Source organism: Pezoporus flaviventris, unplaced genomic scaffold, assembly GCF_033815535.1.
Source record: "Pezoporus flaviventris isolate CSIRO_AGI_PZ_B2104156 unplaced genomic scaffold, CSIRO_AGI_Pfla_v1 ptg000076l, whole genome shotgun sequence".
Taxonomy (NCBI): domain Eukaryota; kingdom Metazoa; phylum Chordata; class Aves; order Psittaciformes; family Psittacidae; genus Pezoporus; species Pezoporus flaviventris.
The window spans coordinates 855,731-879,362 of record NW_026892624.1 but is presented as its reverse complement, the minus strand read 5'-3'; the positions used below and the strand labels follow the sequence as shown (position 1 = coordinate 879,362).

General features: G+C 38.9%; 1 protein-coding gene across 2 annotated transcripts; it reads left to right on the top strand.

The window, feature by feature from the left end:
- The first annotated feature begins 755 nt into the window (after positions 1 to 755).
- Positions 756 to 20,604, top strand: LOC133279412 (uncharacterized). Of its 2 annotated transcripts, none has more exons than XM_061473099.1 (7): positions 756 to 987; positions 4,311 to 4,474; positions 6,317 to 6,439; positions 8,479 to 8,550; positions 10,887 to 10,975; positions 12,512 to 12,604; positions 19,969 to 20,604. In XM_061473099.1, exons 2-7 carry the CDS (start codon positions 4,363 to 4,365, stop codon positions 20,155 to 20,157), a joined length of 678 nt encoding a protein of 225 aa, XP_061329083.1. In that variant the 5' UTR covers positions 756 to 987; positions 4,311 to 4,362; the 3' UTR covers positions 20,158 to 20,604. The 2 variants fall into 2 exon arrangements, with proteins under 2 accessions (XP_061329083.1, XP_061329085.1); XM_061473101.1 differs by having other exon boundaries at positions 759 to 987; positions 8,479 to 8,526.
- The last annotated feature ends 3,028 nt before the right edge of the window (positions 20,605 to 23,632 follow it).

Here is a 23,632-nt window from a genome sequence, read left to right as displayed (position 1 = left end):
TGTCCAGTGTGGGCTTAATGAAATAAGAGAGAATTTTCCCAAAATTCCCAAACCAAAACCAGGTTAAATATAGAACTTTATTGACTTAGTGTACAAGTTCTAGATACAGAGAGTAGCTGCTTGATTTTAAGAAAAGTCGGGGGGGAAGTCATTTTTTTTAGAGGAGTTGCATTGTTTCAGTGAGGTATATAAAAATATGATTCACTCCTTTGAAAATTCAAGGCTTATATAATAAAACAACTCTAGTGTGTATGAATGGAGAGGACCAGTAGGTGAGTCAGGGGTTAGGAATGTATGTAGGTAGATAGATAAAGCCAACTCAACATGCCAAATATGATAATGAAAGAGCTATGTATGATAAAAAACATTCTCTGGGTTTTATGGGCAAAAAAATACAGTGCATCCACTTTAAGTAAGTTCACTTATGTCAGAAGCAGTCCAACTATTGCTGTTGCAATGCCTGCAAAGCCCACTTGAGTAAATGTTTAAGCAGTTAACTTGTTTCAAACTCCCTGCAACTGAAATTACACTCCTAACTTAAATATGCCTATACTACCATAAACCAAGCACCTGCTCTGGAATCAGCCTTGGCAGAAATGGCAGTTAGCAAGAACAATATCAATAACATAAAATATCAGAATGGTATTTATGACTATATTCAGGCAGATTCAGAACTAATGGCTAAAATTTGCATACAGTTCCAGGAAAAGACAGATTCTGCGGTATCTTAGAGAAACAGATGGTTAAAAGTTTTTTCTTACCATTTCCAGCACTCCTGAAATGCTAGCAGCAGCTAGAGCCAGGAGAATATTGGTGTAGTAAGCGAATGTAGAAAACTAAAAGATTGGGTCCACGTCAGACATTTATTTTACTTGGAGGTCTGGCTTCCTGCCATGCATTCAGGCAATAAATTGGCTGTAACAGAGCTGCTTCTAGCATTCTGCTGAGTAGAAGTATCCCAGAAGAGACAATAAAAGGCAAAATAAGGTAAGCAAGAGCAGAAGATAGCAGCAGGGTTTTAAATAGGCTTCAATTTAATGTTATTTTATCAGACTGCTTGTTAAGATTCTAACAAAAAGTGATTTTTTCTCAGTTGACTTTAGAGTTTTCTTCTAAAATCTCTTCATTAGACTAGTTCATAGCTATTTTTATATATTCCTGTGTCTAGTTTAGAGGTTTAATAAAGTCTGTCTGATTTGAAAGAGATGATAGCCTTATTATAAGGATATTATAAGGATAAAGGATGTGAAGCTCATTTTAATCCACTGTTAGATTTTAACAAATTTGGAGTAGTTACTTATGTTATTTGGAAGCAGAACTGTCAGCTGCAACCCAATATATTTGTCAGAAATTCGACAAAAAAGAGTTCTGATCCTTAAGCATTCTTAGAGATATCTTGCTATCAATGTACCAAGACAGTATGAGATAATAGTTGGATCATATCACCATGGGAATGGACTCCAAAATTTTAAATCCTGTTTTAATGTACTGAATTTGATCTAGTTTTTTATCAGATGTATCTGTAGCTAAGTGAAAGAGAGAATGATGGCTAAGAACGAATTAGATCGCTAAGAGGGCAGGAGAAGCTATACAACAGACTTTCTCTGCTGCCTTCATATAAATGCACTGATACAGTCTGTGTAGCAGGAAAAAAATTCAAACTCCCTCTGCTTTTACAGTGACCTTGTTGCCATTGGCCACGAATGTGCTCAAGTATATCTGATTTCAGCAGCTGCAAGAGCTATAGCTTCAGTTTTCTGCTTCCCTTGTGCTTAGCTTAGATGTGAGACGAACAGACCCAAGTTTCCAAAACAATCAACAGTGGAGTAGGTCTGCAGCCAAGAACAGTATCCAGCTCTTCCTAGCCATCTCCAAGCAGCACACGCATTAAAGAAGAGGGAAACAAACTGAAGAAATGGGTATGAGAGAGATTAAAATAACAGAAAACAAAACAAAAACACATAGGGAGAGACACACGATATTTAAAACTGAGTAAGAATGCAAAAAGTGGGAGTAGTGACATGAGAGAAAAGGCTTATTGAAATGGGACTCAGTCTTAAGGGACATGTGAGGAAATTCAAGCTATGGAAACTTTTGTTATTTCTTGTAGAGAGCCTTCTTTGTTCTGGAGAGCTAACCGAGGTGAAATTCTACCACAGACTCCCATTTTCTATTTGTTCAAACAAGCAGAAATACTTAAGTACATTCCTTCAGATATCAAGATTTCCTGTATAACTTTCTCCATAGAAAACTTCCTAAGAATTTATCCACTTCCTAAATAAGGTTCTGAAAATTTCTTTGAACTGGTCTTCCCTCTTCAGGAACTCTTCAGGGTCTTGGCTTGTAATCATCCTCCTTTTCTTGCAGTGGTGGGTGTAAATAGTATGGATGCAAGACTCTGGATCTAGGCTGGCATGGTATCACATTGGTTCTCAAAAGCCCCCAAAAATATTTCCTTAAGCATTTAGCACTAACTCAACATACATTGGCATTAATAGCTGCAGTGTATGAAGGGAAAATCTAGCAGAAGACCATTCCCTGATGGCTTCACTGGGTATAAGAATCAGGAATTGGGACCTTCTGAAATTCTGACCAAGTGCAGCCAAACTTGAGTTGCACTTATTTTCAGTAGGAATGTTATGTAATGTTTTCCACTTGTATTCAGTAGGAATGTTCTGTAAGGGATTAACTGTCTTGTTTTGAGCATCCTAATTCTAACAAGGTCTTGATGCTTTGTGAATGCTGAACCCCTAACACACTTAACGCCTCTCAAGATTCACAAGCTGGTATTACTGCCCCATACTCTGCAGTGCCTGATTCTGTTACATGTTTGCAGAAGGAAGGTCACAGTTAGGACTTTCTGGAAAACTACAGAGTTGCTCCCTTTTGCTTAACACGCTCAGTGATGAAACAATTTCAGCCAGATGAAGAAGATCCAGCCTTTACTTTCTACCTCTGACTACAAGTTATCAGACATTTGAAAAATGAGACATCTTTACTAGAAAGTTAATGCTTTCTAGTAAATGTTTCACTTTTCAGTAGCCTAATTGAATGTTTAGTTACAACTAAAGAGCCAAAAACAGTGAAAAAATGCCTTAGATAGCCTTTGTTGTCTAGTAACAGGAAAGTTGTCAGGGACAGAATTCTTCCATTTCTACCTTTTCACATAAATATTTAAAGTGGAATTCTGCCATCAGTGAAATGAACTCAACCAGAAGACAGAACCCCCCTCCCCCACGTGAATTCAGTGTCAGAACCATGATGTCTCTGGCATAACTGATATTTAGTTCTACTATGCAAAGCTGCATGGGGCTAAAATTATACACATCTTTGCTTGGTTCATCCCCCAGGGAACCAGACAAAATGAAGCTCCTTGGGTTTTTCTGTCTGCACTTGACATAAACTGTTGTCATAACCAGGAGAGTGTCACACTCAGGAGAGTGTGCAGATATGAGAATTCCAGTTTCCTTTTCTTCAAACCAAATTAAGATCCTTAGCTTTTCTGAAATGCAGTGATTTAAGCTGTGTTTTCAGGATATCTCATTCGCTGCCTATGTGGTTCCTCAATTAACGTAGCTTCCATTCCTAGACACCAGCACCTCTTTAGGATACTAGACTAGGTAATACTTTATTCCCTTTTGTTCATCTAGCCTTTGAAAACTGAAAAACTTTTTTTTTTTTTTTTTTTTTTTGTAAATATAGTCACATATACAACATTATTTTAAGAGATGCAAAGCACACCGAAGTCAAATTATTGAATTGAAAGTAAAGATTAATCATTTGAAAATATGAATTGTTGCAGTATGGCTACATGTCTTTACTGAAAGTCAGATTATGCTGTGTTGAATTTATCATAATTTTCAATCACTTATGTATGCTTTGGTAATTATCTTTAACTGTATTCTGAACAACAAAAAGAATATGATTTTCAATCCAGCTTCCAAAGTGCAGCTTTCTTCCTTGGATTGAGAAGGATAAATAAATTAACTTGAAGTCAAATGAAGTGCCTATATTTTATCTAAGGGGAAGTATTTAAAAATATATTCCTTCAACACAACTATATCCATGGTGACCTGCATCTTTGTGGAAGTATAGGTAGGTAATTGATTTAGTTTAATTGGAAATACACTGTTTTTGCCTTGGAAGACATAGGCTTTGGTCATGTAAACAGTCAAATATCTATTGAGCTTATCTTGCTTCTTTTAACTGTTACGTATCAGAATATATTTATATATGTAAATATACTCTTTGTGAACTTGTTTTGCAATCAAAACATTAAATATTTTGACAAGTTCTAACTCCTGCTTTAGGACTGAAAAGTGAAGCAACTCGAGTTACCAGGGTTTCTCAAGTGCTCTTGCAATGCTGCTCCGCTCAGGCCGCAGGAAGCCATATGAAGTGTTGTTCCATGAAAGGAAGTCTGTTAAGAGGAAATCTCTGCTGGGAACTGTGAAAACAGCTTCCAGAAAACCAGGTAACTTTCCTGAGTGAAAGCTGTGTTTGTAATATTGGAAGGACAATTCCAACAGAAAGCAGAGTGCAACCACATTAAGTATCTGGAAAAGCTTATCTCTAATAGGGTAAAAAAAAAAAAAATCTAGAATTATTTAGATTTTTCACACCTCAAATCCAGGTGAGTAATTCCTAAAGTATGTCTCTACCTAGCTGGACAAGAGTGAATGACATAGCAGGCCTGCCTACTGTTTTATTTTGGACACTGTACTAGTTTTTGTGATTCTAGCTGGAAGTAGAATTCTTACACTGTAGCTGTTATAACAATTTTTAGAAGGTTTGCTGTATTGATTATTGTAGTTGCCCTGTTGCTTTTTAGAACAATCCACCTTTTTTTTTTTGGAAGCCTGGTAGCCTTTGTTATCAAGTTATTCAAAGGCCTTTGAAGACCTTTGCCCACACAAGGATGAGCTATGCACGTGATGAAGGTCCAACACAGGATGTGTCAGACCTGCCACTTCTGGAGGGTGTAACTTGGGCTGTCAGGGTGTGCATCATCCATTTCTTTGTTGACTTCATGTGCAGAATTTCTGCTCGGCCTGAACAGGGTGGAAAGAAAGCTTCTTGGAAACAACTTTGTTTCTTTCAAAATGTCTGCTTAAATACAGATGTTTCAGAGGAGTTACATCAATATAAAATGAGTAACAAAGTTTTCAGTGAAGTCTAGCATTCCCAGAATGTTAGGTCTCTGCTGATGCGTTTTGAGTATCCTGTTGTTTTATTTGGCTAATTGGTCTGGTGAAGAAAGGACTGTTTATCTCACAGCACACCCAGTGTGGTCTGTGTGGTCTGATAAATGTCTTAACTGAATATGAAAGTAGAAAACCTATTCCAGGAAAACAGTATTTGGCCTAACGTAATCAACATTGTGCCTCATAGTTATTCTGTAGGTGTCAGACACCCAAGAATCTGGGCTTAGATACTTCTGACATCCAGAATAGCACAGTTTTGTTAAGTAGTGATAGGGAAGCACTTCCTTGTAGACAGCCTTTAGCTACGAAGACCTGTTTTTTTTTTCAGTAGGAGGCATCAGGTCACCAAAATAAATGCTACTATTTTATAGCCATAAGCACTCTAACCTAAAACTTTTGTCTGTATGCAGATCCAGTTTTCAAAGTGCAAAACTGAGAGAGAGGTGACTACCTGTGACATAAAAGAAACTAGACTAGAAACAGTATGCTGCAGAGATACTTCCCATTTCACCTCTTCCTCAGAATGAAATCTTGTCACTTAACTCTGTGTTTTTCATGTTTCTCTGTGTGCAGGCTCCTGTGCACAGCCTTGCTCTGGCTCTGGTTTCTCACAGGGATCTTTCCCCCACTGTAAAATAATTCATTCACCAGCCAGCTCCTCATTTTGACCCCTTTCTTATGTTCAAATTACTCCCATCCCCACAATCTCTTTCACTACAGCCATCTGGACATTGTCCACATCACCTCACCTCCACACTCCCACATTCTTACACTATCCCTCAAGCTCTTGGATTGGAAGGCATTTTGTCAAGCTGAAGTTTTCGCACCTGTGAACTTCCCAAAAGGTTCAGCATACATTTCCTCTTCTCACTGACATAACCTTCCAAGAAAAGAAATCTATGCTTTCCTTCTTTATACCACCATCAAGCCCCTCAAGCAGCTGCTTAAACCCAGTGTATGATTTCTACTATATGTTAGCTATACTGTTCATAGTTCAAGTATACATAGATTGCCAAGCAAAGATTGCTGTGAAAATACACTTGATCTTTTTATATGGATTTTTACCATTTTCCTGTTGCCAGTAAAATTAATTAAGTCTCATTTTTTATTAGCATTGTGTTTGCGAGAAACACTGAAATGCTATATACTGACTGAAGATTCAAAAACAGTGCATTTTGACATAGATGAAGATGGTCACCATGAAATATCAACCAAGGATTCACAATCCCATGAAGGTAGTGTGCTTTTTATACCAAAACTTGCCAACTGTATGCGTAGTACTATAGGATATTATTTAATATACTGTTATGTGGGCCCCTCACTACAAGAAAGACATTGAGGTGCTGGAGTATGTCCAGAGAAGGGCAGAAAACCTGCTGAAGGGTCTAGAGAGCACAAGTCTGATGAGAAGCCGCTGAGGGAACTGGGGTTGTTTAGCCTGGAGAAAAGGATGTGCAGGGGGGACCTTATCGTTCTTCACAACTACCTGAAAGGAGGCTGTAGTGAGGTGAGATGAGTCTCTTCTCACAAGTAACAAGTGATAGGACAAGAGGAAATTACCTCAAGTTGCACCAGGTGAGTTTTAAATTGGATATTAGGAAAAATGTCATCACCGAAAGGGTTGTCAAGCACTGGAACAGACTGCCCAGGGAAGGGTTCAGTCACCAGCCCTGTAGGTGTTCAAAAGACGTATAGATGCTGTGCTAGTGACATGGTCCAGTGGTGAACTTGGCAGTGCTGTGTTAATGGTTGGCATAGATGATTCTAAGGTCTTTTCCAACCTAAATGATTCTGTGATTCTATCTTTTCTGTAAACATAATGTTTTAGTGCATCTTCATGAATATCAATAGTGATATAAGAAAAGTTTTATTCCAGTTTACGGTATGTACAGTATTATCATTAATATACTTAGATGGTAAGAAGATTACTTTGTTCACCCCCATTTTAGTCAATGGGAGGTCTAGATATTTACTATGAAGACAGTGAAAGCAAAGATAATCCTCAGAGACAAGGTCAAAATGGAAAAAAAAAAACAAAATAGAAGAGATTTTGGAATTTGGGGGATTATTTTATGTTTCATGGAACTCTTATCTCAAGTGGGACTTCTCTGACACTAAAAATGATATCATAAGTAACATCAGAACATTAGTTGTTAGAGGGTATTCTTTCAGTAGATAAGAGGCAAATAACAACAAATGCAATTATTCTAGAATTATACATTTTCCAGAGATGTGAAAGTAGGGAGAACAAAAACCAATAAACCATATTTCTACCCAAAATACAGGAAAAAGATGAAATCTTTAAGATAGCTATTAAGTTACTGAAACTTTATTTCTTACAAACCTTCAGCTTTCACAGGAATGAGAAGTCCATTACATATGCTTCAGACAAAGACAGAGTAAGGCTTCTTTGATATATTTATAAGCTAGTGTTATTTTTATTCTATTAAATTGTGAATAATGGCAGCTGCACTGATAATATATTGAAGTGTGCTTTATATCTTTTGAAGTATCTTTTACTTGATAACTTCATAGAATTTTGAAGTAAACTATACAATTGGTATTGCTAATTTATGAACAGAACCACAATCTGTAGAAGTATACAATAGAAACAGTTTGTGAATAGATTTGTAGTATGACAATCCTGATGCAGAAGATACTGATGTTCCTAGAGGAAAAGGAAAAAAAAAGAAAATGCTATGTGATATTCTTGTATATGTAAACACAATCACAGCAAACATATATTAATGACAATACAGTTCAGGCAACATATTAGGAAACATCTGTAACCCAGATGATTGTGACTTTGACCTGAAGTGAGTGATGTTTTCACAGATAGTGATTCAGGCTGTTGTTGGAAAAGCCAGAAACCATCTGCTATTGCTATGTGTTATTTTCCAATCTTTTACATTTCTTATTAGGGTCCTCACATCTGCTGCCAAAGACTTCCAGGCTTCTCTTCAATAGCATTTTAGGCCTTACATCTCATTACTGACTTCTGTTTTCTCAGGTGCATTCTCTTTTGCAAAAGGTAATTCTTCAATCAATACATTTATTAGCCTCAAAGTTCAGACTTCAGGGTACCTGTTCACAAGTCTAACTGCACGGTCTTCTGGGGTTATATGAATTCAGAAACCTGCAAGAAATGTAGTCTGATACCAATTGTTATTACTCAGTCTCTTTCAGATTATGTTTTAAAATAATTCTTTAAATTGCTTACAGTGCTTTTAAATTTAAACAATTCCACATATTTATTAAATATCTTTTATTTTAGATATTGCGTGGTTAAGTGTGTTTACCAGGAATGAATCAGCAGTTACTGGTAAGACTTCTGTTAGAATAAAAGGTATCATTCTCTTTGTTAGGGCGTGGTATTGAAGAGGCATTTGAGAGTTGGAAAAGTAAATATTTATATGTAGACTTTACAGAGAAGTAACATATTATACCAGATTTTCATTTAAGTCAGGTTGCTGGACAACTCTAAAAATTAAAGAGCCTTCTGTGTTCCATAAGAAAAAAATCTGTGAAGTCACAAAATTTGCCTTAGCAAGTAATGGCTTGGACTGAAGACGTTTGTATATGAGGAAATATAATGTATACAAGCTAGAAAATCCAACTTCTTTTCTTTTTTTTTTTTTTTCCCAAGAAAAGTGTGTGTGCTGTATTGCTGACATATGGGTCTTAGCTAGCAAAGACCTGTTGTAACAGGAGAGGAAACCCAAAATGAAATGGATGTCAAGGAAAAGGAAATACATTCTTTGAATATTATGGAAGAGTAAGAAATTATTGGGAAAATCTAAAATATCTTAATTCCAGGTATTCTCCAACAGAGGAGAAATGTATTACAATTTCAGCCATAAAGGGCTGCTGTCATAGATGAGAGGAAATACCTATCTGTCCCAGTACCATACCTTGAACAATGGCCAAATGGGATTTCTAGGTTACAGTATAAGATACTGATATCCTCCCAAATTCCAATGGTTCACATTTCAGGGACAACCCAAGCAAGAATTTTTTTTTTTTTGTATTAGCTGATTTCAAAGCATTTCCTTTGCATGAATCTGTAAAATCAGCCCTTAGACTCTGGTAAGTAATCACATAGGTGAAGTAATTCATCCAAAGGCCTCCAGAGAGTGGAAGCATCACATATGAAATCATGGGAAGATTCCTTACTTTCTTTGCCATTCAGTGTCTGCCTGGTAGACCACTTGTCATATTTTGTAGAGGTGACAGGGAAAATTAGACTTCTTTGGATTTACTCAAGCTAAATAAAGAATAAACAAGTCACAGTAAATTCTACAGACAGAGAAAGCCAAGGATAGCTAGGACATAACTCACATTGATGTGTCCCCGGTGAATTGGCTGGACTCCTGCATCTCTTCTGTTGCCACTCTTACATCTAAGTCAGAACACTCTCAACATGGATATGAAATCTCTCTTGCCTGATGATGTGCCTCTTACATGCTACAGCTGAAGCTGGACCATAGTGGCTGAGGCAATCTGGTGATGTCACAAAATGTACTAACAATGGCAGAATCTTAGACCCTCTACGTTCCACTACATTTATCTGAATACGTATGTAAATTGAGGAAAATACACTAGGCTGGAGTGTGTATTGCTTTTTAACAGGAATTTTATGCTATTTTCATGCTGTAGCTGGCTCAGAAAATACTCTTTCAGAAGACTTCCACAAAAACATTACAGTTGGGTAAATTAGGGCAACTGAAATTGTGGCCAGGACTAGAGCAGCTAAGATTAGCCAGGTGGGATGACTATGTTCTCCTGATTCTGAATGTCCTTCTAAGGCTAAAAAATACCTTAGGTAATATGAAAAAAAAAATCTCCTCAACTGCAACTGTTCATTTATGATTACCCAACATCTGTAAAGATTGCATTCAGTTGCTGCAGTGACAGACATACAGATAACTGCTACTTTTTTTTTTAATCTTTTTTTTGTCTTAAACAGTGCACCTAAGATACTTCTAAAAGCAGAAGATGTATTATTTGAAGTAAATCTGCAAGACAGTCAGGCAGTTATAGCATCATTGCATAATTATTAATGTCATGGGCTTTTGTATACCCTGTCAATTGACAAAGGGTCCCTTGACCTGTCTACCTTTTGCTGAAGCTTTTGTATGGTAATGACTATTGTCAGTTTATCAGGCTGAGGAGTGTCCTGTAATATTCATATGGTCTTATTTCCTGCAGCTGAAAATACAGTGTTATCTGAAAAGGAAGTAAATCTAATGCACCCACATTTACGACAGAGGAAAGATTTTGAAAAGAAAGCATGAAGAGAATGAAAGGAAAAAAATCCTACATTTTCCATAGTATGCATATTTAGGCGTATTACATAAGCATGTATATTACATATATGCACCAAGTACTAATATATATGCCTTTGTAGTTCATATTCAATACTAATATATAACTGATATTCTATAGCTATAAATATAGACAAGTAAAGTGTGTATATAGCAAACTTAAAGCATCATAAATCCGTAACCTTTACATGCACCACAGAAGACAATGGTACCAAAAGTGATTATATTTGTTACCAGTCCTATATGCATCAGTGTAAATTGAACCTGAATATTGTTTCTGTACAAAATACTTTCAGCTCTGCTTCATTTTATAAAGTGATATGTATTTTATTACAATATTCTCCTCTGTGTAAAACAGATTCTAAAAATGTGGTGATCCTCACTCAGAGATCAAAGCTTAATGAATTTGTCCTATTGTGCAAGGGTAAGAAGCATCTTTCTCTGAAGGTAAGTTTATTTCCTTTGTAACTTAGGGTTGCTCATTCATACTATAGGACAATTTCCCCCCCAGACCTTTTCAAATTAATATTCTTTTACTTACCATCTTCCACATTTCACAACTTCTGACCAACTCCCTCTACACTTCCTGGGGGAAAAAAAAAAAAAAAAATCCTATTTTTTCAATAACCTGTTTTATTAGGTTAAGTAGCTGATACTATCACTAAATGACAGTTAGGGATATTGGTTCCAGTGTCTGTGGAGGGACAGGAGACTTCTCAACCAGAAAACATGTAAGAAATAAAAGTGGAGGAAGGAGGATGAATGCTGTCTTTGAGAGAGAGAAGTTTAAGATGGGAAATATATTTCTCTCAATCAACCTGAATTACAAGATAAGGAATGTGATTAAAAGAAAATACAGCTGAATGTAATATCCTGTTCTAAACATTTACCATATATCGTGAGAGCATTCTCATTTTCTCCAGTTTTGCGAAAGTTTGCTTATGGTAGGAAGAGCAGGCAAGGATAGCTTTCGATATTGGAGGGTTATAACATTTATTAAAATCCATTTGAGCAAGGACATTATGTAGAGTTTACCCGCTAAACCAGGGCAAAGGTTCAAGAAGCTCTCATTACACAGGTTACATTGAGATAAAGAATGACCCTTCATCTAATGTTGGCCATGGTATGGTGATGTAAATCATCAAATGTTTCCTCAAATTAAGTCTTTGATGTTTTTCATTTGGTTTTAATTCATAGATGATTTTCCCTAAGATGTATTTCCTGAAATTATCTGGGCAAATGAATGTTGTGAGATACATTAATTGTATTTATAGCCTATTACCCCATTGGGATTTTCCTTTCTGTCCTAGAAAAAGCAATCTTTTTAAAAGAATTTTTGTAGTTCAGAGATTACATTTTCACAAATTGTTTCAAAGGTGTTTTGCCAAAACAAGGAAAGAGCTAAGAGTTGAGCCCTAATGGATTTTACTTCTCAACCACGTATTTTAAAGTACTGGGTTATACCACACTATGTTTCTTTACATGATTAAAGGCAGTTCTTATCTGGAAATTAAGACAGACATGTTTAGTGTCTCCAAATATGTAAAAACCTCTGAAAGATCATGGGCTTTTCTTTCCCCAGCAGAATACAATTAATTTTCTTAATCTCATCAGGAATTCTGGTTTGGAAGATGTCCCCTTATCTCTGAAAAAAATTCGGTATTTGGTATTACAGCATGGTTCAGTCTTGGCTGCAATGCAAAATGAATTTGGGCATTAGACAGTTTGAAGTACTGTCTTTGGTATTTGCCTTCATTCCACTCCATTTTACATTGCAAATGGTAAAAGAGGGATATATTCAGGGATGAGTTTTGAAAGCTTGACAGTTTATTAATCTTGGCTAATTTGAATTTAATCATTAATAGAATTTACTTTTTTTTTAAAAAAAAAAAGGAGTGTTCTTTAGAATTAATAAGATATTCAGTGGATTAAAAGAGCTAAATATGAAGACAAAATTACCAATCTGGGTGGTTATAAACACAGGTCTTAAAAGCATGCAGTTCAGAGCCAGATTATCCTTCAGTGGAAAAATGCAACATGAAAACATGCAACCATGAAGATCCTGATGTCAAACAGGTATCTGATTATGATTGAACATGTAAAAATGTGTGTCTGAGAGGGTGTGTATGCAAATACAGGTTTGTGAGAAGTGCAGCTAAATGCATCCTGCTGTTACTCACTAAGTGACAAATTGTTTGCTTTCTAACTTCATCTGATCTCTAGTATTTTCCTCAAAAAAAAAAAAAAGGAGAATAAGAAATTTTCTGTACTTTTGGCTTGGCTTGAATGTATGAGTGCATCCTTTAATGTACAGGAAAAATATCTGACTTTCAATCAAAACGTGAAAGACAGAGATGTTTCCTGTAGTATTATACTCATATAAAATACAGGGAAATACAAAACAGTTTTCACCAGGTACAAATTCTTAGATGAGATGTAGAAAATCTGAATGAGTGTATTAGCAGGTCTAGAAGGGTCAGATTACAAAAACAATGATAATTTACAGAAATAGTGAACCCTTTGTCAAAAACTACTGAGAAGTAACGAAACCATTAAAATATATATATAATTTAATATAAATATAAAAAGTAAGCAGTTCCTGAAATACTATCAAACTGAATTCTTCATCAGTAGATGATTATAAACCAGGATTAATGCACTCTGTATAGAAATACAGGTAGACAGGTGGTTTCTTAATATGTTTTTGTGACCTAAGCTTGATTTTGTTGGCTCTTTCCTAGAGCCAGTGATAAAATATTGTGAACACAGTAAGTACTTTATAGAACAAGTAAGTACTTTACTTGTTCTGTAAGATACCTTAGACAGACATTATAACCTGGAGAAAATGAAAACCTAAGGAAATATAAGTAATAATAGTAGTCCAGGGAACTTGCTACACAAGGGACTGAAAAGACAGTCTTTCCAATTTCACTGAGCAAAATTAAAGCTATCTAGGATCAGAACTTCATAATAGCAAATGTGAAACACTGAAAACCTAAAATTCCCAGCCTAGTATTTCTAACATGCCTAAAATTTCTCCTGAATCAGAAAGGAACTCTGGTAATTTGAAACCACAACAAATTTCTTGTTTGAAGTCATTCTGAAACGGTCTTTCAAGGAATGAGCTACACTACTGTATATTTTTTTCAATAATTAATGAAAAAAACTTCTCCTTACTGGGCCTGAAAAATCCATGTCAGTCCTTCAGTTTAAGTTCCTGCTGAGGCACTTAACGTTCCTTGGCTCTACATTCAAGGAGAAAGCAGTGCAGCTTAGGAAATTTATAAGGCAACTTCTAGTTCTAGTCCTTGTGTGATATAAACTATCACAGTCATATTGCATTCTTCTAAAATGTACTTCGTACTCTTTTAAGAAGATGTGTCATTTTTCTGTGGAGCTGTTCATAGGGAAAGAATTAGTGTTTGATGGCTGCAAGTTTGGGGGACAGCTGGAAAGAAGATCTGTAACAGTTGCCTGTAGAGACCTATTCATCACTCTGGGTTTCTAAATAGATAATTAAAATGAAAAACTGATTCTGAGAACCTGTTCATTACCTAGCAAGACAGACAGTGATCTACTTGTTATGGTCTCTTGCTGATATCTTCAAGTAGAATTAAAACAAATATTACTCATTTGTGTGAGGAGAAACCAGCAGCCCATACTTGAACCACATCCAGTTAAGCCAAGAGGCAAAATCATAATCAAGTCTGGATCATGAGATTCTTAATAAACCTTCTGGAGTGAGTACACTGGACAGGAAATAGTATCTGGTGTGATGAATTAAGCTCCCACTATCCTTAGGATGAATAGTCAACTGAGATGGAGAAATAGTAAGTAATAGTAAGTCTTAAAGAGAGCCATTTTCTTTTTACTGGAAGGCTGCCAGTAGAATTACCAGAAACACGAGAATCTGTGGAGCCTGCTGTTACACCAGCAGGAAGAGTTGCATAGAGTGCTATAAATTTCTATTCCTGTAAGCAAGGCTTATGGAGGCAGAGTTCACAATCAATATTTATTGAAAGTTTCTTTGGCAATTAGGCTGTTATTAACACAATAAAATAATAACAGCTTGTAACAGCAAATAATATTTTATAATAACATCTTATTCTGGGGGGGGATCAAACCTTAAGGAAGGTAACACAGACCACAGCCAGCATCTACTGCAACACTATGTTGGTAAGAGTGGAAAACTCTTTGCATTGTATGTGCAGTTACTCCCTCAGGCACTGCACATGCTTGCAGTCACCCATCTGCAGAGGCCAACACCAGTGGTTCACTCAGGAGCAGGCTCACATTTACTTATAATGGTAATTATTTTAACTCTATAATGGAGCATGGATATCATAATTAATGATATCATACAAGCAAATGCAGCTAACCACACAACAGAATGAATTAAGAAATACAGAACTGTATTTCCCTTTAGCTACACAATAGAAAAGGTTTTCACAACTATCTCCCTACAACACGTTGCCAATGATGGGATGTTTCCCACCCCTTATACATAATTCTCCCACTAGCCAACACAGTCTCTTTAAGCGCAAGTAAGATTACATTTATAAACATTGTCACTTGATGTAGGCCACACATGATGCTGAAGTGAATTTTACTTAGCATTCGCTGTTGGCATCAATGGCTTGATTTGACCTGGAGTTCTCAGCTAGACTGGTACTGTTCCCAGCCCTTCTTTCTTCTTTTAGGCTGCCTCACAAATTAGCAGTTTCCTTAGAAGTCTGGACCAAAATTGTGCAGCCATGTAGTAGCAGTGGTGAGCCTGTATCCTTGGGACACAGAGAGCTAAACAGATTGTAGGAGGAGGGAGTACAGGGGGCAAAATAGTAGAGGAGGGAATTACTAACAAAAGCTGATCACATTCTGTGTTGTTATATGTAGGAATAGGTTTTAATTTTTTTTTTTTTTTTTTTTTCCATTTTCATTAATTACATTCCAGAAGTGGAGTGTTTAGCCATTGTATATTGGTTATCGGAGAAATACACATCTACTTCAGTCCATACATGTATTATCTCCCTTCAGTGTTATTTCTGTTCTGGTTCAACCATAGTATTTTACTGTTCATGATACCTTATCACTCTCAGACCTTTGTATCTGTATACTTAACCCTCTCAGCTCTTATTAAGTAGTTGTAGCACTCAGTTTTCCCTCAGTTTCAAAACTTCTTTCCTTTTTCCTTCCTCAGTTGATTCCTCCTAAATTCCTTCTCAACTTGGAACATTTTCTGGAAAGATTAATGAAGTCAATAATTCTATCACTAGATCTGACTGTTTTTCTCCATGTTTTGCCTTGGTGGATAACGCAGTGTTATTAGGTTATGATAGGTGGATGCAATTTTCCCAAAACTTTGACTGGAATTCCCCAGCCTGGAGGTCTGAAAGGCTACAACTCTCATACCTCCATTCAGAGCTCTAACAGCTTTTATTCTAGGGTCCTCTCTAGTTTGCTGAATAGTTGGATGAAGCTAAACAAGACAGACAAATTAAGTCAAAAGTTAGCTATATAGTCATGAAAGATCCTTATACGACAGGGTGACAGCATTGGTGGATAAGGGAAGAGCGACTGAAGTCATCTACCTGGACTTGTGCAAAGCGTTTGACACTGTCCCACATGACATCCTGTCTCTAAACTAGAGGGACATAGATGTGACATATGGACCACTTGGTGGATAAGTAATCGACTGGATGGTCACACTCAAAGAATTGCAGCCAATGGCTCAGTGTCCTAGTGGAGAATGGTGATGAGTGGTGTCCTTCAGGGGTCAGTGTTGGGACTGATCCTGTTTAACATCTTTGTCAGTGACATAGGCAGTGGTACTGATGTACCCTCAGCAAGTCTGATGATGACATCAAGCTGCGTGATGTGGTTGACACACTGGAATGATGTCATCCAGAGGGACAGCACAAACCTCAAGGAGTTCAACAAGTCCAAGTGCAAGGTCCTGCATCCGGGTCAGGGCAATCCCAGGCACAACTACAGGCTGGGCAGAGACTGGATTGAGAGCAGCCGTGAGGAGAAGGACTTGGGGATGTTGGTTGGTGAGAGGCTCAACATGACCCTGCAGTGTGCACTCGCAGCCCAGAAACCCACCGTATCCTGGGCTGCATCAAGAGGAGCGTGACCAGCAGGTTGAGGGAGGTGATCCTGCCCCTCTGCTCTGCTCTCGTGAGACCCCACCTGCAGTGCTGCATGCAGCTTTGGGGCCCCCAACACAAGAGGGATGTGGACCTGCTTGAGTGAGTCCAGAGGAGGCCACGAATATAATCAGGGGGCTGGAGCACCTCTGCTATGGAGAAAGGCCAAGGGAGCCTGGCTTGGTCAGCCTGGAGAAGGCTCTGGGGAGACGTTATAGTGGTCTTCTACCTAAAGGGGACCTTGGAGAAATGTGGAGAGGGACTCCGTATGAAAGCAAGTAGTGACAGGACAAGGGGCAACGATTTTAAACTGAAAGAGGGTAGATTTAGACTAGATATATTAGGAAGAAGTTGTTCACTGTTGCACAGGTTACCCAGAGAATCTGTGGCTGCCCCATCCCTGGCAGTGTTCAAGGCCAGGTTGAATGGAGCTTTGAACAATGTGGTTTAGTGTGAGGTGTCGCTGCTCATGGCAGGGGATTGGAACTAGATGATCCTAAAGATCCCTTCCAACACAAACTGTTCTATGATTCCATTATCTGATTGTGGGACTTACTCTTTCCATCAGTTAAATAGCTCATAATAAAGAAAATGGAATTCCAAACAGGCAAAATCTGGCAGGTGAGGTCCACAGAATTATGTTGGTTCAGAACTTTTGATTGTGTCAGAAACACCAATGCTATTTTTACAGTGCTCTGCTGCTGGCTGGGATCAACCCAGCATGCAGCTTGTGGGTTTGGGGTTATTTTTTGGCTCAAAAATTTTAATTCATCTACTGGAAAATGAAGGAGTGATCAGCAAAGTTCACTCACCCTTCAGTAGTCCCATATTGCCCATGTCAAAATCTAGTGGAGTGCGGGAGTTAACTATTCTGGCCTGAGAAAAGTCATATCACCACCGAGTGCTGCTGTATCAGATGTCCAGAGCTCCAATATGAATGGGAGTCAAATATGTCAGTGTATGCTACAGCTAACATTGCCAAAGCATTTTTCTTGATCCCTTTGGCAGCAGAGTGCTGGCCACAGTTTGCTTTCATGTGAAGGGATATCCAGCATGCCTGGAACCGACTGCCCCAGGGCTGGAATCACAGCCCTGCCACTTGTCAGGACAGGACCATCTGTGAAAAGAAAAGCACTGAGGTGTGTTGGTCACATCCAGCAGCCAAGCCCCCACACAGCCACTCACTCAATCCCACTCCCCTCCAGTGGTACAGGGGAGAGAATAGCAAGAGTGTAAGTGAAACTTGTGAGTCAAGAGAAAGACAGCATAATATGTGAAGGTAAAAAACCCTCAAGTGACGCTGAAGCACTTACTTCATCCCGTAAGCAGATCATTGCCCAGCCAGTCTCTGAGCAAAAGCCACTTCAGAAGCAAAAAATATCCGCACCCTCTGCTTTCTCTACACTAGTCCTTACGGCTCCCCATGACATATGGCATGAAGTATCCCTTTCGCCAGTCCAGGATGGCTGTCCCAGCTGTGTTCTTTCACAGCTTTTTTGTCCACCCCCAGCCTACTCGCTGGGGCAGAGTGGGAAATAAGAAGGTCTTGATGATGCTGTGCATGGACTGCTCAGCAGTAACTAAAACACTGGTGTGTCTTCAACCCCATTTTAATAACAAATTCAAAGTGCCTTACAATTAATTTGTAATATTTCCAAGGTCTGTAGCTTCACTGGTGCAATTGAGGTTGCAGCTCAGTTTTGCTTGTTCACTTTTCATCATTTTATGCCTCATGCAGTTTTTGATCATGTGCCTTGTTTCATCTGAGGCAAAATGTAGATTGTAGTGTGCCCTTCACTCCTTTGTGCCTGGCTTGATCAGGACAGAATGTTTTAGCTCTTCCTTATTTTATCTTTGTTAATACAGGAGGTGTATCCTCAAGTTGCTTTCATGTATTTTATAATAACTGCAGGACATTTTCTTTATGTCCCCTTTTGTCACAGTGGCTGAAAGGACACATTCCTCCTTCTGTGGAAGGGTGATTATTGCCAATGCTGTAATATGCAGCACAGCTGCAAGCCTTTCCCCCAGGCATTCAGTTTCACTTCAGAGGTCCCCTTAAACATTGTGCACTATGGTAATATGCCAGACTGGTCAGATTTATAGAACTGTCCTGTAGGTAGGATGAGGGTGTTCAAACAGGTCACTCAAAAAGGGAAGATGAAATAATTTGATTGTGATGCATTCATTTACCACCCCAGCCTTCTGCAAAAGATGGTATGAATTCCCTGCCCCCTGACAAGAGGTTGAGTTGGGGGAATCATAAATCTCAACCCTTTATTAATTGAGCTCTTACTATTAGCAGCATGTAACTATTCACACAGTCTTCTCAGCTACTCCCTCACTCAGTGCACACGCTTGGGAGCAGGGCCTCGTACCCACACCAGGGAGCTGTGCGCAAGGTCACTCATGCACACAGTGCCTTGTGTCAGCGGGTGTGCTTACAAACACTGTCCTGTAGTCTGCCCTCCTACAGCAACCGCTGCTTTCTTGGGTGTGGTGTGGGTTACATGATCCGTTGTGGGTGCCAGTCTGTGCTGGAGGCCTTGGGCTGGTTCAGCACCTCCTTGGTATCCTGACCTTACCTGTCCTTGTAGATTTAACAGGGCTTGTAAACCCGAGGTCTTATGTTTTCAGAGGCTATCTCTCAGCACGCCCTCTTCCACTCTCTGACATGTTTTTTTTCTGGTAACTGTTTTTCCATCCTCACCTGGAGGTACCTAGAGAGCCCAGACACATTCCGACACACAGAGGGGCTGTTTTGACAAAAGCCATTCCTCCAAAGATGTATCTGGAAAAAAGTGTGTTGGAAACTGGAGAGAAAAATCACAGGTAAAAGAAAAATTGATTAAGAGTAATTGAGACTGAAACATTCCAATTTCACTCCAAAAGAGGCAGGAAAAACTGTTGATTGACATTTTGTTGCTAGTGACAACTGACGGGGTAGGTTTGTGATAAGAAAATAATCAGCTGAAAATCCTAAATGATCCAAATAACAGGTATACTGCAGAGGAAAACTGCTGGTCTTTTTATGAAGCAAAAGAATGCTTGGGTCTGGAAATACTCAGTCCTTTGAGAGAGGCAGGTATTATTTTACTCATAGTTATGATAGAATCTCTCCCGAAATGATTAGGTATTGCCAAAGATTTATCTAGAAATTAGTAAGTATGTGTTACTGGAGAAAAGCATTCAAAATAAAACAAGCCAGAAAAAACATCAATTTTTGTCACATGGAAACCTCTTAAAAGGATATTAAAATATAACTTATGTTCTTTACTTTGTGTATTTTCATAGCTGAGTGAAGATAATCACTTTTTCATCATGCATTACCAAGGTGATTCAGTGCAGTTCCAGTGCTACGAAGACACAAGTTACTACCTGTATGTGAAAGATGACTCGCTTGATATTCGCAAGCTGGAAAACAAAGAACCCAACGAGGACAAAAATTTTTACTTCAGGGTGTCATATTTACAGGAAAAGTAACTTGTCTATCTTGCAGTGGCCTAGGTGCCCAACCAACTTGTATAATAACAAAAGCTAGCAGAAAAGAAGGAAATTTGAGATCATCTAATTTCCATCCTGGCTTAACTTTCACTTCTTTGTAGTTTCTTTGCGTGATTACCATCCTTTATTTCTGTACTTTCAATAGGAAAAGAGAAGGGCTAGATTTGAAAAACATATTAATTAGTCAGTCTTTTTTTTTGTCTTACCGGCACAGTTATGCTTTTAAGGAGCTGAATTCTTCTGAAAGGGAAAAAATACACAGGGGATATTTCAAAGACAGGAAAAAGAAGGAAGCATACATGGATATGAAACACAAAGCACAGTTAGTTCTCTGTGTGGTAAACATTTTACTTTTAAAAATGTCTCTTAAAAGCTCACCTGAACTTCAGAAGAAAAGATTTAGAAGTTATTAAATGCATATGTGTATGTCCTGTCTGACTTACTGGCTTTGGAAAAGGAGTGGAAAAGGTGTCTCAGGTCTGAGAACAAAGGAAGAAGATGAAGGATAGGCAGATCTCTCTGCCCTTGTAGCTCTAAGTCAGCCAATATACTCCATTATGCAATTTCAGCATGTATCCTGTATGGCAGCTCTCTAAGAAAATGTACACTAAGCATCAGACTCAGGATGTGCAGGCAGAGAGGAGGCACATTGAACTGATGAGGCTTAGCGCATGCCTACGAATACCAGCAGAAAATTGCTCTGACATATTGGCTTCCATTTCTGAATCATAGAGGGAAACACAGTCATGTTCAGCTGCAAAGCAGAGTGCAGAGCAACACCTGAAAAAGAATTAACTGTTCAAAAGGACTGAACAAAGTAAAAACTAGGCACTTGCATGTGGTACAACAGAGGAGCACCTGCCTTTTACCAACAGGGTGTATCAGTGTGAAAGAGATGCTGACACACAAATGTCAACAGGCCATACCCTGCAAGGAACAAAACAGTTGTAATACAGAAGAAGACAAATCAAAAGTGATCAGGATCACTAGCTGTTAAAGATCTGATTTTCCACTGCTGTGCATGTAGTACCACTGTGATTTTGTGGCAATTTTCTTAGATGCAAGTCATTTGGTGCAAGTAGGTGTCATTTGATGCAAGTACGTGTATATTTATATACAAACATGCACCCATGCCAAGAAGTTGTTGCTTAGTTGCAGTGGAACAACCTACAAACTACACAGCAGTTGCAGGAATTGTTCTCTGTAAATATAATCAACAATGCATACCTGAAACAGGAATCCTAGCATCAGTCAATCACACCAATGCCCTTACAGTAAGGTAATTATCTACAGTAGACCAAACTCCAAAGGTCTGTGAGATCTTGAAAGATTTCCTCCCCACCCCCTGCTACTAGCAGTGTGGAGTTTCACTGCTGGGCTTGTTGTGTTCTTCAAACAGTGAAAATCAATCCATTGCTTCCAATGCTGCCTGAACAGAAGACAGCTTTTGAGTATTCCCTAAATGACACAACTTCTGGATATGATAAGAGTTCAGTGAAGTCAATAGGAAGAAAAAACCACAAACTCTGGATATTGACTTCAGCATACATTACACTAAAATTATTGTAGCACTATCTATTATGTTGCATAATAAATTCAGTTACATATCAGGTATAATAATTTCTAGAATCATAGAACAGTATGGGTTGGAAGGGACCTTTAAAGGTCATCTAGTCCACCTCCATTTCACTATCTGATACACTACCACTTCACAGTCCACATGGATGACCCGGGGAATTACAGACCAGTCAGTCTCACCTCTGTGCCTGGCAAAATCTTGAAGCAGATTCTCCTGGATGGCATGCTAAGGCACATGGAAAACAACAAAGTGCTTGGTGACAGCCAGCATGGCTTCACTAAGGGGAAATCCTGCCTGACCAGTTTGGTGGCCTTCTATGATGGGGCTACAGAACTGATGGACAGGGGTAGAGCAGTTGATGTCATCTACCTGGACTTGTGTAAAGCGTGCGACACTGTCCCACACGACATCCTTGTCTCTAAATTGGAGAGACATCAATTTGATGGATGGACCACTCGGTGGATAAAGAACTGGCTGGATGGCCGCACACAGAGTTGTGGTCAATGGCTCAATGTCCGGCTGGAGACCAGTAACGAGTGGTGTCCCTCGGGGATCGGTGTTGGGACCGGTCTTGTTCAACATATTTGTCAGTGACATGGACAGTGGGATTGAGTGCGCCCTCAGCAAGTTTGCCAATGACACCAAGCTGTGTGGTTCAGTTGATACCCTGGAGGGAAGGAATGCCATCCAGAGGGACCTTGACACGCTTGTGAGGTGGGCTGATGCCAACCTCATGAAGTTTAACCAAGCCAAGTGCAAGGTCCTACACCTGGATTGGAGCAATCTCTGGCACAGCTACAGGTTGGGCAGAGAAGAGATTCAGAGCAGCCCTGTGGAGAAGGAATTGGGGGTGTTGGCTGATGAGAAAATGAACATGGGGCGGCAGTGTGCGCTTGCAGCCCAGAAAGCCAACCGTGTCCTGGGCTGCATCAAAAGGAGCCTGACCAGCAGGTCAAAGGAGGTGATCCTGCCCCTCTACTCTGCTCTTGTGAGACCTCACCTGGAGTATTGTGTGCAGTTCTGGTGTCCTCAACATAAAAAGGACATGGAACTGTTGGAACAAGTCCAGAGGAGGGCCACAAGGATGATCAGGGGACTGGAGCACCTCCTGTATGAAGACAGGCTGAGGAAGTTGGGGCTGTTCAGCCTGGAGAAGGGAAGGCTGCGTGGAGACCTCATAGCAGCCTTCCAGTATCTGAAAGGGGCCTATAGGGGTGCTGGGGAGGGACTCTTCATTAGGGACTGTAATGACAGGACAAGGGGTAACGGGTTAAAACTTAAACAGGGGAAGTTTAGATTGGATAAAAGGAGGAAATTCTTTCCTGTTAGGGTGGTGAGGCACTGGAATGGGTTGCCCAGGGAGGTTGTGAATGCTCTGTCCCTGGCAGTGTTCAAGACCAGGTTGAACGAGGCCTTGGGTGATATGGTTTAGTGTGAGGTGTCCCTGCCCACAGCAGGGGGGGTGGAACTAGATGATCTTAAGGTCCTTTCCAACCCTAATGATTTTATGATTCTATGATTCTATGATTTATTATTGGCAATGTGACCAGCTTACTAAATTGCAGACCATGCTCTCTAGATGGTAAGTTGATGAAATGATGACAATTCACCATAAAGCACACACAAAGCATACTAACGAAATCACTGTTGCTGACGTCAGCAAAAAAGTATCCTTAGCAGTGAATTTTGAATCCGTTTTATACATAAAACTGAAATTATGGTTCTTTGCAGAATTTTGTACTTTTACCATCTACCTTAAAAATAAGATTTTTTTTTAACCATTTAAGGGACAAAAGTCCTTATGGAAAGCAGCGGTGGTAATTTGGTAATTTTTCAGATGTGAGTTCTAATATAGAAATGTCATTTTACAATTTT